Source organism: Gossypium hirsutum, chromosome A08 (assembly GCF_007990345.1).
Source record: "Gossypium hirsutum isolate 1008001.06 chromosome A08, Gossypium_hirsutum_v2.1, whole genome shotgun sequence".
In the NCBI taxonomy this organism is placed as follows: Eukaryota; Viridiplantae; Streptophyta; class Magnoliopsida; order Malvales; family Malvaceae; genus Gossypium; species Gossypium hirsutum.
This window is the reverse complement of record NC_053431.1, coordinates 50,568,616-50,582,589: the sequence shown is the minus strand read 5'-3', so window position 1 is coordinate 50,582,589 and position 13,974 is coordinate 50,568,616. Positions and strand designations below refer to the sequence as shown.

The following is a 13,974-nucleotide window of genomic DNA, read 5'->3' as shown; positions in this document are numbered from 1 at the left end:
AACCATAAAATTAATTTTTCTAAAAATATTTTTATTTTTTGGAATATTATTTACCCATTTTTAGATGAAATTAAGCTAACTAAGTAAGAATATAAATTGCTAATTAACTTGATTAATTCCCAAAACTTTCATTCGGAAACTGGTAAATTTACCCAAAACTACTAGACCTATTTTCGGGGCCTTACAACTCTCCCCCTATTAAAAGAAATTTAGTCCTCAAAATTTACCTAAATCGAATAGGTACAAATAGTAACGCTTCATGATATCTTCTGACTTCCAAGTGGCTTCCTTAGTCTTATGGTTGTGCCATAAAACTTTCACCAATGGCACCGTCTTATTGCATAGCACCTTAACCTGATGGTCGAAGCTCACAATCAGTTCCTCCTCATACAAAAGGTCAGATTGATCCTCAATCTCCTCAATAGGAACAACATGAGAAGGATTCAGTCTATACTTCCATAACAAGGAAACATGGAAGACATTGTGAATGTGCTCAAGCTCAGGCGGCAACAAAAGACGATAAGCAACCGGTCCAATCTGCTCAATAACCTCGTAAGGGCCAATGAGCCTTTGACTGAGCTTACCCTTCCTCCCGAACCTTAAAACCTTCTTCTAAAGTGAAACCTTCAAAAACACCTTATCACCAACCTAATACTCAATATTTTAACAAGTCAGCATAAGATTTATGCCTATCTGAAGTAGCCTTTAACCGCTCACAAATAAGTTTCTCCGTGACATCCCGATTTAGACCCTAGTCAAAATAGTGGTTTTGGGACCATAAATCCGAGTCAAAAAAATATTTAAATATTATTTTCTGTGTTTACAGTATGTGGTTAAGCATGTGTGAAAGTTTCGTATAAAAATTTAATCGTTTGTGTGCTTAATTTGATAAAAGGACTTAATCACATAAAATGTAAAAGTTGCTTGCCACATGTTAAGTGTGCCTATTTGCTATGCCTTTTTAAATGAAAGGCCTTTATGTTACAATTAGACCATTGAACTTATGAGTGGACATTAATTGTAACGCCCCGAATTTTGGGCCTAGATGAAATGCGCTTTGGGTCTCATAAAATTTTTAATTCAGAAAACGCGCAAATCAATGATGAGTGCTAGAAGAGGTGCGAGAGGCCATGGCCGAGGCTATGGAGGTGCTAGGGCTAAATCGTCGGTATCGGGCCGTATGCCTGATGTTGGAGTAGAAGAGGCTCTGGCCTCACCTGTGGCTGGGAAAGATGCATTGTCGCAGGCAATGCTGAGAATTTTGGAAAGGGTCGCTGGGCCCAATAATGGCAGCAAAAATCGGGGGTCCATTCCGGAGCGACTTTGATCGAACGGGGCTGAGATCTTTAAGGGCGTGGCTGGCGTGGCTGGCGTGGCTCCTAACATGGCTGAATATTGGTTGAAGGCCACTGAGAGAATAATGAAGGATTTGGACTACTCACCGAAACAAAAGCCGAAAGTTTGGCTACAGTAGTCTTGCGAGTGTGCAAACACTCGTAAGGGGGAGACCAATAGGTTGCCTGAGACCCACGGGCTATTCCATGGACTTAGGTTTTGATTTGGCCATACGGGCCAGAATGGGCTAAATGGGCCTAATGGACTGTCAGGCCCATAATAGGCAAAAACTGAATATTGATGCTATGTGATAGGAATTTGTATGTGAGCATGAGTATGAATGTGACTGGGCCTAACGGGCCATATAAATGTGATTTGGGCCTAATGGGTCATATACAGGTAGTTTGGGCCTAATGGGCCATATGAATATGATTGGGCTTCATGGGCCAGATACAAGTATGTGAATTTTTTTGGGTGTTGTAAGGGGTTTTGGGCCTAGTATATGATAACTACATAAGACTTAATGAATATATTGCGGCCGTGGATAAGTCAAAGGGTTAAGGTGTGGTAACGGTTATATGCATGTCTAGGACTGGATCTAAAGAGAGCTTGGTACTTAACCGGTCTTAATGACCCACCTCCTCTTCTCTGGAACCCTACCTGGTGCATAGTATTCGTTCATCTTAGATCGCGGGACTTGTTAACGGGTCCAGGTAAGTGAAAACCATAATTAAGGGAAAATTACCGAAATGCCCCTAAGGGCGAAAATGACCAAAATACCCCTAGGTGTTGAATGTAAGTTTTATGGTTGAGACATGCATACATATGATGTTCTGCTTAGGTTGCATATGGGGTGGGAACTATGGAACGGAGGAAGTATATGAGGATTGCATGGTTGCCTGACAATCGTGGATCCACCAACGGCTTTTAAAGCCCAATATGTAAATGAATGTAGTTCCGCACTCGGGCTACCATTGGTGTGTGGGCTGGGTGGGTCGATATTTATATCCCTACATGGTGTGACGGGGGACAGAGCTGGTGTGTAGCGGATGGATTATCGGGATGGGATTGCATTGCATGTTTGATGTATGATGATTTTTGAATGCTTGCTTTTCGTCAAGGGTTGTACACACTGAGTTTGCGAAAACTCACCCCCTCTTTTATTTTATTTTCAGGTGATGCTCAATAGAAGGTTCGATGTTTGGAGGAACTCTGGGTGGCCCACTAGCAAGATAATTTGGACTTGTTTTCTTTCTAAAGCATATAAGTTTCTATGTTATTAAGTACTTTTCAAATCAGATTGTAATAAGGCTTCCATTTTATTATTATTTGGATTATTATTTTTATGTGATGTAATTATAAGTAGTTGAACATGGTTTCATAAACTATAGTATGTATTTTCTATGTTTTCACAACTAAATTTTAAAAAGTGACATATTGTCATGAAATCCTATGTTTTGAACAAGTGATTGAAAAGAGTTTTTTTTTAATTAGGATTTTCTTTTTTTTAAGAAGGGTTTTCAATTAAACACGGTTTTCGCTAAAACACTTCAATGTGACACGCCGAATTTAGCCTTAACGTTTGGGCCAGGTTTGGGTATTACATTTAGTGGTATCAAAGCCTAGTTGCAAAACTCGGGCTATGAATCGGGCCTTACTACTTGGTTTCTTTTTTTGTTTTTTTTTTAAACATTTTTTATTGAATCATAATGTTTTGGAAAAAGGGATGCCTTGCTAAGCGGCACACTGAGTCTCCGACGTCGAACCAAGTAAGTTTTCTGTTCTTAAGCCTGTTTGAATTATTATACAGTAGATAGTTAGAGTGCTAATTTAGATGATTTTTTTAGAGTGGAACTAAAGCCCGTAGGATCTTGGAACTATAAAGGATTTTCGAAAACAATCTACTCTTTAATTACTTTTATAAGACATCGGTGTAATTATGAAACTAACTAAGACTTCATAATTTTTTTTCTTTTTGTGCTTAATAATTTCGGTTAAGTGTTAGTTACGCAAAGGTAGGTCTTGGTCAAGGATTGAGTTTGAGTTAAGGAGGAGAAGAAATTATAATTTAATTATTAAAAGAATCAGGGTTGGCAAGTAGTTAGACTTTTAAATAAAGATAGGGAAAATAGCATCAAAAGGCCTTATAGAAGAGTGGCTTAGTGACGCCACTTAGAGTGTAGGGAGGTGGCGTTAATAGCTAGCAAGGAGGTCCAAGGTTCTAATCCTAGTTTAGTGTTTTTAGACGTTTAATTTTGGCCTTCTAGAAGGATGGAAGCGGCATGAAGATGGACTCCAAGAAAAGTGTTCAGAAGAGAAAATTAAGGAAAGGATCAAGGGGTTATCAGGGAGAAAAATGAAGAGATAAGAAGGGAGAAGTGATGGAGCCGAATGGGGAATTAGGCATGGGCGAATTCGGCTATAAGGCTTATAAATAGGGGCTAAATGCTAGGGTATGAAGCTAATGCCGAATTTCCTTCACCCTGTTACCAGAAACTCTTTTCTCTAAAAGCCAAAAACCCTCTGCCTTTATTTTCTTTTTCTTCTTCCTTGTGTCGAATTCTATTCTTCCTCTACCTCATTGCTGACTTTCCTTTCTTTTTCCTTGGAGCTGAATAACCCTCTTTTTCCATACAAATCATAAAGGGTCGAACCTCTTTGGCCGAATACCCTTGGTGCAATCACTACTCCTTCTACTTCGGTCAAATCTAGTGTAAGTATTGTTCTTCCAATCGGTTTCTTTGCTAAGTATCGAATATTGTCCCTCACTCTTTCTAATCAACTATGGTAGGGAATTAGTATCGGATCTCAGATCTTAGCTCATTGCCGAATTGCTCCTTAGGTGTTGCGGTTTTGGTAAGTATCCCTCTCTCTCATTGGCTAAGGTGGCCGAAAGTTTATAGTTAAGGTAAGGGGACTTGTGTTGGATACAAGTCATCTCTTATTCCAGTTTAATAGTTAAGATTAATGCAGATCTAACGAGTACGTGAGCAAGGAAAAGCTTTTAGGGATTTGTGTTCAAGGTAAGGTTAAGTAAGGTTTCAGTTTTTAGTAAAATATGTATTAAACATGTGATTTATCAAAGGGTAATAACGATTGCAGGTTTGAGGCTAAATAGATCGCATCACACTTGCTTACCAGGTGTGTACATACACTGCACACACACAATGAATCGGCAAAAGCTGAAAAGCCAAAAGTTAGGCTACGGTAGTCACACCAGTGCGTGAACACTCGTGGAGAGGAAACCGATAGGTTGTTTGAGGCCCACAGGATATTCCGTGGACTTGGGTTGAGAATTGGCCAAATGGGCCGAAATGGGCTAAATGGACCTGATGAGCTATTGGGCCCATAATAGGCAAAGATTGAAAAATGATGCTAAGTATTAGAAAATTTGTATGTAAGCATGAATATAATATGATTTAGGCCTAATGGGCCATATAAATGAGAATTGGGCCTAGTGGGCCATATTCATGTATGTAGGGATATTGGGCTTGGTATATGATGACTACATAAAACTTAATTAATTAATTGAGCTGTGGAGAAGTCATAGGATTAAGGTGTGGCAACGGGTATATGCATGTCTAAGATTGGATCTAGGGAGAGCTTGGTACTTAAGCGGTCTTAATGACCCACCTCCTCTTCTCTGAAATCCTACCTAGGGCATAGTATTCGTTCATCTTAGCTCGCGGGACTTGTTCATGGGACAAGGTAAGTGAAAACCATAATAAGGGAAAATTACTAAAATGCCCCTATAGGCGAAAATGAGCAAAATACCCCTAGGTGTTGAATGTAAATTTTGTGGGCGTGACATGCATAGATATGATGTTCTAATTAGGTTGCATATAGGGTGGGAACTATGGACCGGAGGAAGTATATGAGGATTGCATGGTTGCTTGACAATCATGGATCCACTGACAGCTTTTAAAGCCCAATATGTAAATGAAGGTAGTTCCGCAACCAGGCTACCATTGGTGTGTGGGCCGGGTGGGTCGATATTTATATCCCCACATGGTGTGACGGGGGACGGAGCTGGTGTGTAGTGGATGGATAACTTGGATGGGATTGCATTGCATGTTTGATTTTTTTAATGCTTGATTTTCTTCAAGGGTTGTACACACTGAGTTTGCGAAAACTCACCCCCTCTTTTATTTTATTTTTAGGTGATGCTTAGTAGACGGTTCGATGTATGGAGGGACTTTGGGTGGCTAGCTAACAATACAAATTTGGACTTTTTTTTAAGCTTATAAGTTTTATTTTATTAAGTATGTTTCAGACCAGACTATAATAAGGTTTTCAATATGCTAAATACTTGAATTATTGTTATTTTCATTGTAATTACGAGACATGGGTTCCTAAATTATAGTATGTTTTTTTACGTTTTTGTAACTTAATTTTTAAATGATAAGTTTTCTTAAATCAAATGTTTTAAACAAGGTTTTCGAAACTGAAAGGTGTGTTTATTTTTAAGTTAATTAAGGTTTCTTTTGTTTAAGAAGGGTTTTCAATGAAAACACGATTTTTGCTAAAACACTTCAATGTAACACTTCAGATTCGGCCATAATGTCTGGGTCGAGTTTGAGGTGTTACTATTAAGGAAAGAAGCCTACCAGTGGTGGTTGACAGTGAAAGAGGGAACCCAACCGGAGCGGGTCACTTGGGAGTTCTTCAAAACTGCTTTCCAAGGGAAGTATGTGGGTGCAAGCTATGTGGATGATAGAAGGAAGGAGTTCCTGAACCTGACCCAAGGAAACAAATCGATGCCGGAGTATGAGGCAAAGTTTCACACCTTAGTAGGTATGCAAGAGTAATGGTGGCAACGGAGAATGATCGTTGCACTAGGTTTGAGGATGGACTTAGAGATAGCCTCAGGGTACTGATAGCTCCGCAGAGGGAGCGAGTTTTCTCAAAGTTGGTGGAGAAAGCAAAGATAGCAGAGGAGGTAAAGCGTACTGAGTGCTTAAATCGGGAGAAAAAAAGCAGTAAGAATAAGATGGAGGCTGAGACTCCTGGTGTTGGACAGAAGCCTAGGGCTAGGGCCAAAGTTAACGGACTAGTTAGAGCAGGGCCCCCTGCTACTATTCCAGGGGTGCCACCTTGTGCTGATTGTGGGTGAAGCCATGGAGGCGAGTGTTGAAAGAGGACGAGTGCTTGTTTTGATTGTGGGTCTATGGAGCATAGGATCAAGGATTTCCCTCAAATGCTAGGTCGAGAGCCAGTAGTGGGTAAGGTGGTGCTCAGCCACCAAGGGGTGGACAGCTGTCGCCAAAGGGTCGTGGACAAGCCAGGGGCGGTAACGACAATGGACGAGGACGTGGAGCACCAGGCAGAAATGCAGGCGATGTTGAGGCAGGACAACCAGCTTTGGTTTATGCTGCTTGTCGCTGAGAGGACGGGGATGCCTTAGATGTGATAACGGTTATGTTCTTTATATATGAGTTACCTTACACAGCCTTGATTGATATTGGATTGACGTATTCATATGTTGCATGCAATAAGATTGAGTCTTTGGGTGATATGTTTGAGATTATTCTGAATGAGATGACTGTGATAAGTCTGTTAGGGCAGTCAGTAGGAGTGACTAAGTTGTTTAGGGATGTACCCTTAGTAGTCTAGGGAATTACCTTTTTAGCAAACTTGATGGAGCTGCCGTTTAGTGAATTCGACTTAATCTTGGTATGGATTGGCTGGTGAAGCACCGAGCCACCTTGGATTGCGCTGCAAAGCGAATGGTGTTAAGAACGGCAGAGGGTAAGGAGGTGGTAGTAATTGGTGAACGCCGGAATTACCCGTCAAATTTGATTTCAGCGTTGAAGGCTGAAAAGTTAGTACGAAAGGGATGCAAAGCCTTTTTGGCTTATATTAGTGATACGGATGTTAAGAGCCATACTGTTAAGGAGTTGAGAACGGTTAAGGAATTTCCTGATGTCTTTCCCGAGGAGTTGCCTGGGTTGCCACCGAGCATAGAAGTAGAATTTAGAATCGAGCTGTTATCGGTACGGCTCTGGTGTCCATCGCTCCTCATCGGATGGCACCAAAGGAGTTGATAGAACTTAAGGCACAGATTCAGGAATTGTTGGATCAAGGATTCATACGACCAAGTGTGTCTCTATGGGGAGCATCGGTGTTTCGTAAAGAAGAAGGACGGACCCTTGTGAATATGCATTGATTATCAACAGTTAAACAAATTAACTGTTAAAAACAAGCACCCTCTACCGAGAATCGATGATCTTTTTGATCAATTTAGGGGAGCTTCTGTTTTCTCAAAGATTGATCTGCGTTTAGGATATCACCAATTGAGGGTTAAGGAGGCGGATGTTCATAAGACAGCTTTCAGAACTCGTTATGGGCACTACGAGTTTTTGGTGATGCCATTTGGGCTGACGAAGGAACCCTCCGCTTTCATGGATCTCATGAATCGGGTTTTCCAACCCTACTTAGATCGGTTCGTGGTAGTCTTTATAGATGACATTCTGGTGTACTCAAAAGATGAGGAGGAGCATGATGCACACTTAAGGATTGTGTTGTAGACTTTGAGAGAGAAGTAGCTGTATGCCAAATTCAGTAAGTGTGAATTTTGACTAAGGGAGGTTACTTTTCTAGGACATGTGGTGTCAGCCGAGGGGATTAAGGTGGATCCTCAGAAAATTAAAGTGGTGTTAGACTAGAAAGCACCTAAGTCGGTATCGAAAATTTAAAGTTTTCTTGGCTTGGCAAGATACTATAGGCGGTCTGTTGAGGGCTTTTCAGTAATCGCTGCACACTTAACTAGGTTGTTGAGGAATGGGGTACCATTTGTTTGGACGAACAAGCACCAGGATAATTTTGGAAAACTCAAGAAAGTTTTAATGTAGGCCCCTGTGTTGATTCAGCCAGTGCCTGGAAAGGAGTTTACGGTTTATAGTGACGCGTCGCATGTGGGCTTAGGTTTTGCATTAATGCAAGAAGGGAGGGTGGTTGCGTATGCATCACGACAACTTAAGACTCACGAGGTGAATTACCCAACCCATGATTTGGAGCTAACTACGGTAGTGTTCGCGCTTAAGATATAGAGGCATTACTTATATGGGGAGAAGTGCGTAATTTATTTGGACCACAAGAGTTTGAAGTACCTCCTTACCCAAAAAGAGCTAAACCTTAGGCAACGTAGGTCGGTGGAATTATTGAAGGATTATGATTGCTCGATAGAATACCACCCTAGCAAAGTGAATGTGGTAGCCGACACGTTGAGTCGTAGGGTTAAGTCAGACTTGAGAGCTATGCTCGCTCGCTTAAGCTTGTTGGATGATGGTAGCTTGTTAGCGGAGCTTCAAGTAAAGCCTGTGTGGGTCGAACTGATAAGGAGTAAGCAATTAATGGATGAGACTTTAGGTGCTCGTTTCAGAAAAGTGGAGAGTAGGGAGACATCGGGCTTTGGGATAAGTAGTGAAGGAGTATTGTGTTTCCGTGGGAGAATGTGTATACCCAAGGAAGATGATCTAAGGTAGTCCATTCTGCGGGAAGCACATAGCTGTCTCTATGCTATGCATCCTGGCGGAAACAAGATGAATCGGAATTTGCGTGAGCTTTACTGGTGGCCTGGACTTAAGCGTGAGGTTATAGAGTTTGTAAGTAAGTGTTTAGTTTGTCAAAAGGTGAAGGCGGAACATCAGCTACCTTCGGGATTGCTTCAGCCAATGAAGATTCCACTCTGGAAGTGGGAAAGGATCACTATGGACTTTGTTAGTGGGCTACCCTTAACGCCTACTAAGAAAGACTCGATATGGGTCATAGTGGATCGGTTAACCAAGTCTGCCCATTTTGTACCGATTCGTACCGACTACTCATTGCAAAGGCTGGCTAGGCTGCATGTGGCAGAGATTGTAAGATTGCATGGAGTGCCGGTTTCCATAATATCTGATAGGGACCCACGTTTCACTTTGCAATTTTGGAAGAAGCTCATTGAAGTGTGCTATTTACCTAAGTTGGAATTAGAATGCGTAGTAAAAGTATGATGTGGTAGTCTGTGTTAGTAGTTGGAAATTTTGAGGACAAAATTTCTTTTAGGGGGTAAAGTTGTAACGCCCCGAATTTTGGGCCTAGATGAAATGAGCTTTGGGTCTCATAAAATTTTTAATTCAGAAAACTCACAAATCAGCGATGAGTGCTAGAAGAGGTGCGAGAAGCCATGGCTGAGGCCGCGGAGGTGTTAAGGATGAATTGTCGACATCGGGCCATATGCCTAATGTTGGAGTAGAAAAGGCTCTGGCCTCACCTGTGGCTGGGAATGGATAGTATGATTGGGGGTCCATTCCGGAGCGACTTTGATCGAATGGGGCTGAGATCTTTAAGGGCGTGGCTGGCGTGGCTTCTAACGTGGCTGAATATTGGTTGGAGGCTACTGAGAGAATAATGGAGGATTTGAATTGCTCACCGGAACAAAAGCCGAAAGTTTGGCTACGGTAGTCTTACGAGTGCGCGACACTCGTAAGAGGGAGACCAATAGATTGCCTGAGACCCACGGGCGATTCTGTGGACTTGGGTTGTGATTTGGCCATACGGGCCAGAATGGGCTAAATGGGCCCGATGGGCTGTTGGGCCCATAATAGGCAAAAACTGAATATTGATGCTATGTGATAGGAATTTGTATGTGAGCATGAGTATGAATGTGACTGGGCCTAACGGGCCATATAAATGTGATTTGAGCCTAACGGGCCATATACAGGTGGTTTGGGCCTAATGGGTCATATGAATATGATTGGGCTTAATGGGCCAGATACAGGTATGTGAATTTGTTTGGGCATTGTAAGGGGTTTTGGGCCTAGTATATGATAACTACATAAGACTTAATTAATATATTACGACAGTGGACAAGTCAAAGGGTTAAGGTGTGGCAACGAGTATATGCATGTCTAGGACTGGATCTAGGGAGAGCTTGGTACTTAACCGGTCTTAATAACCCACCTCCTCTTCTCTGGAATCCTACCTGGTGCATAGTATTCGTTCATCTTAGCTCGCGGGACTTGTTAACGGGTCCAGGTAAGTGAAAACCATAATTAAGGGAAAATTACTGAAATACCCCTAAGGGTGAAAATGACCAAAATACCCCTAGGTGTTGAATGTAAGTTTTATGGATGAGACATGCATACATATGATGTTCTGCTTAGGTTGCATATAGGGTGGGAACTATGGAACGGAGGAAGTATATGAGGATCGCATGGTTGCCTGACAATCGTGGATCCACCGACAACTTTTAAAGCCAAATATGTAAATGAAGGTAGTTTCGCAACTGGGCTACCATTGGTGTATGGGCTAGGTGGGTCGATATTTATGTCCCACATGGTGTGACGGGGGACGGAGCTGGTGTGTAGCAGATGCATTATTGGGATGGGATTGCATTGCATGTTTTATGTATGATGATTTTTGAATGCTTGCTTTTCTTCGAGGGTTGTACACACTGAGTTTACGAAAACTCAGCCCCTCTTTTATTTTATTTTCAAGTGATGCTCAGTAGAAGGTTCGATGTTTGAAGGAACTCTGGGTGGCCCGCTAGCAAGATAATTTGGACTTGTTTTCTTTCTAAAGCATATAAGTTTCTATGTTATTAAGTACTTTTCAAATCAGATTGTAATAGGGCTTCCATTTTATTATTATTTGGATTATTATTTTTATGTGATGTAATTATAAGTAGTTGAACATGGTTTCTTAAACTATAGTATGTATTTTCTACGTTTCAGCAACTAAATTTTAAAAAGTAACATATTGTCATCAAATCCTATGTTTTGAACAAGTGATTGAAAAGAGTTTTTTTTTTGTTAATTAGGATTTTCTTTTATTTTAAGAAGGGTTTTCAATGAGAACACAGTTTTCGCTAAAACACTTCAATGTGATACACTGAATTTGGCCTTAACGCTTGGGCCGGGTTTGGGGTGTTACATTAATGGCCTTATTATATGTGATTTTATAATGTTTTAACCAAGGTTAAATTAGTAATTAGAATATTATGTTAATATAATTAAAACAAAACATCAAATTAGTCATTATATTCATCATTTTAGCTGAAATTGAAGAAAGAAAAGTTAGGGTTCTTGTGTTTTGATATTCAGCTACTTTCAAGTTTGATTAAGGTATGGTTTTGATTCGGGTTTTGATAATTTCTACGTTTTTGTGATCGTTGCTTAGTAATCTATCAAGCCCATGTATCAATTTCTGATTTTGATGATGATTTTGAGTTATCCCATTGTTGATTATGTGAGTTTTATGAAGTTTGATGATAGTAAATAAAAGATATATGTTAGATTACTGTATTTTGTCTTTGAATTTTTGATGAATTTGAGTAATTTGGGCTAAATTGTAAAAGTGAAAAAATGAGGAACTAAAATGTGAAATAAATGCAATATGTGGGGCTTATATGAACTCCATGAAAATTCGGCTAAGCATGTGTAAAAGGAAATTTTGTGTATTTTGTGATTTTATGAATTAAGGACTAAAGTGTTAAAATGTGAAAATCTGAGGGCTAATTTGTAAAATGCCCTAAATATGTTTTTTTGGATTGATTTGAATGAATGTGAGTTTAAATAAGTCAAATTTGAATTTATATAGATCAAGAACCAAAGAAAACGGAATTAGACTGGGGAAAGTCGAAAGGCGTCAAGTAGTCGATTCTGTTCGTTCGAATTCGTACGAGGTAAGTTGATATACAAATAAATGTGTTAAATTGACTTATTATTGCTTATATGATATTTGAATTGTGGTAAATGGATATGAGAGCTAAATATATGAAATCTGAGAAAGTTTTGATAATGCGACGATGTTCGAAAAGTCTCGTACGAACCATAGGAATAGTTAGGATATATATGTCATGACAAGGATTTCCGATAAGTGATTTTGTGTAAGATCACGTTTGGGATGTTGGCATCGATTTGGGATTTACGTGTAAGACCATGTCTAAGACATCTGCATCGTATTTGATTTCGTGTAAGACCATGTCTGAGACATCGATATCGTATTTGATTTCGTGTAAGACCCTGTCTGAGACAGTGGCACCAATACTTGATTACATGTAAGACTACGTCTGGGACGTTGGCATTGTATGAGCTTTTTGAGTTATCCGCATATCCTATTTAATTCCGTAAGGTTCAATGGGCATTTTGAGAAACGAGTAACTATGTGGTTGTGTATTGACTCAGGTATGTTTGAAATGTATATCATGGTTAAGAATAAAAGGTAAGTATTTGAACATATGTGGACATATAAAATATGTATGAGTTATATGAGATTTATAGATATGTGGTTATGCTTTGCCATGATCTATATGATTGAATTGAATTTAAATTATGTTATGTGATAAGTTTATTTGTATATGGCTTACTAAGCTTTTGAAAGCTTACTTTGTGTGTCTTTCAACTATTTTATAGATATTGAAGCCACCGAGAGCTCGAGGATCATCGAGGATCATCACCACACTATCAAACTCTATTTTGGTACCTCTTGAAAATGTGAATATTGAAGTATGCATGTATAGGCTAGAATTATTTGAATATGTTTTGTAATGTGTATATCTAGCCATGTGATATGGCTTGGATTTGGTTGTGTATAAGAAAGAATTATGGCTATAAACTATGTGATGCATTATGGTTAATATGATATGTTCATGAATGGCCAAGTGAATTGGTCAATTTGGTAAGTTTTGGTATGTGCTTAATTGAGGAATTGGTAAGTTTATGGCATGAGATTGAATGAAATGAATTCAGGTTATGAAACTCATATTTGGTATGACTTTGACTTAGGATTTGATATGTTTTGGTTTGTATATTGAGGATGAAATTTGTTGATAATGATATGGCATGAATGGTTTATATTTTGGTTGTGAATTGGTTTAAAATTTGGTATAAAATGTTTTGGTTTTGATGCTTGTAGGGATGGCCCAAAATGGGTGGCAATTTGGCTTTGCAAATAGCCTATTTTTGTCCATACGGGCAGAAACACGGGCATGTGTCTTATTCGTGTGTGACACACGATTATGTTACAATGCCATGTGTCCTTTGGGGTACCCAACGATTTAAAGTCAGTATAACCTACAGTTTTGACACGGCCTAGACACACGGGTGTGTCTATTGGTCATGTGTGTCACACGGGCTGGCACATGGGCATGTGGTCGGCCGTGTGACCCAAGTCAGTAACCTTCCTTATTTTCACACGGCCTAGCACACGGGCGTGTCTTGTGACCGTGTGGACAAGTCAGTATGTATGCCTTGTTTTGCCATGGCTTAGACATACGGGCGTGTCTAATACCGTGTGAGGCACACGGCCTGTTCACACAGGCTTGTGACTTTTATAACTTAGAAAAATTGTTAATTTTTGAGAAAATTTGTATGTGCTTGGTTTAGTCCCGACCCCTTTTTAAAGCATGTTTTAGGTCTCATTGACCTATGTAAGGGACTCTGTAATAATGTGTGACTATGATGCTTTGATGATTATGAAATGAATGCTAAATGATCTGATATGTCTGGTAATGCCTCTTAACCCTAGTCTGGCGACGGATACGGGTTAGGGGTGTTACATCTCCTTGTTGTTGATCTCACGAACCAAATCGAGACCCAAAATCCTCTTCTTCACCATGTCAGACCAACATAGTGGAGTCCTACACTTCCTACCATAAAG

General features: G+C 40.0%; 1 protein-coding gene across 1 annotated transcript; it reads right to left on the bottom strand.

Annotated features, from left to right (window-relative positions):
- Positions 1-216: 216 nt before the first annotated feature.
- On the bottom strand, positions 217-738 carry LOC107947055 (uncharacterized). Its single transcript, XM_016881639.1, has 2 exons — positions 718-738; positions 217-612 (listed from the first exon to the last, which is right to left on the bottom strand). Exons 1-2 carry the CDS (start codon positions 736-738, stop codon positions 217-219), a joined length of 417 nt encoding a protein of 138 aa, XP_016737128.1.
- Positions 739-13,974: the final 13,236 nt, after the last annotated feature.

Excerpts from the sequence above, each read along its gene's own strand:
- LOC107947055 (XM_016881639.1), bottom strand. The coding sequence starts at position 738 with ATGTCACGGAGAAACTTATTT. Across the intron at positions 613-717 it reads TGTCACGGAGAAACTTATTT|AAGAAGGTTTTAAGGTTCGG; the intron begins GTGAGCGGTTAA and ends GTTTCACTTTAG.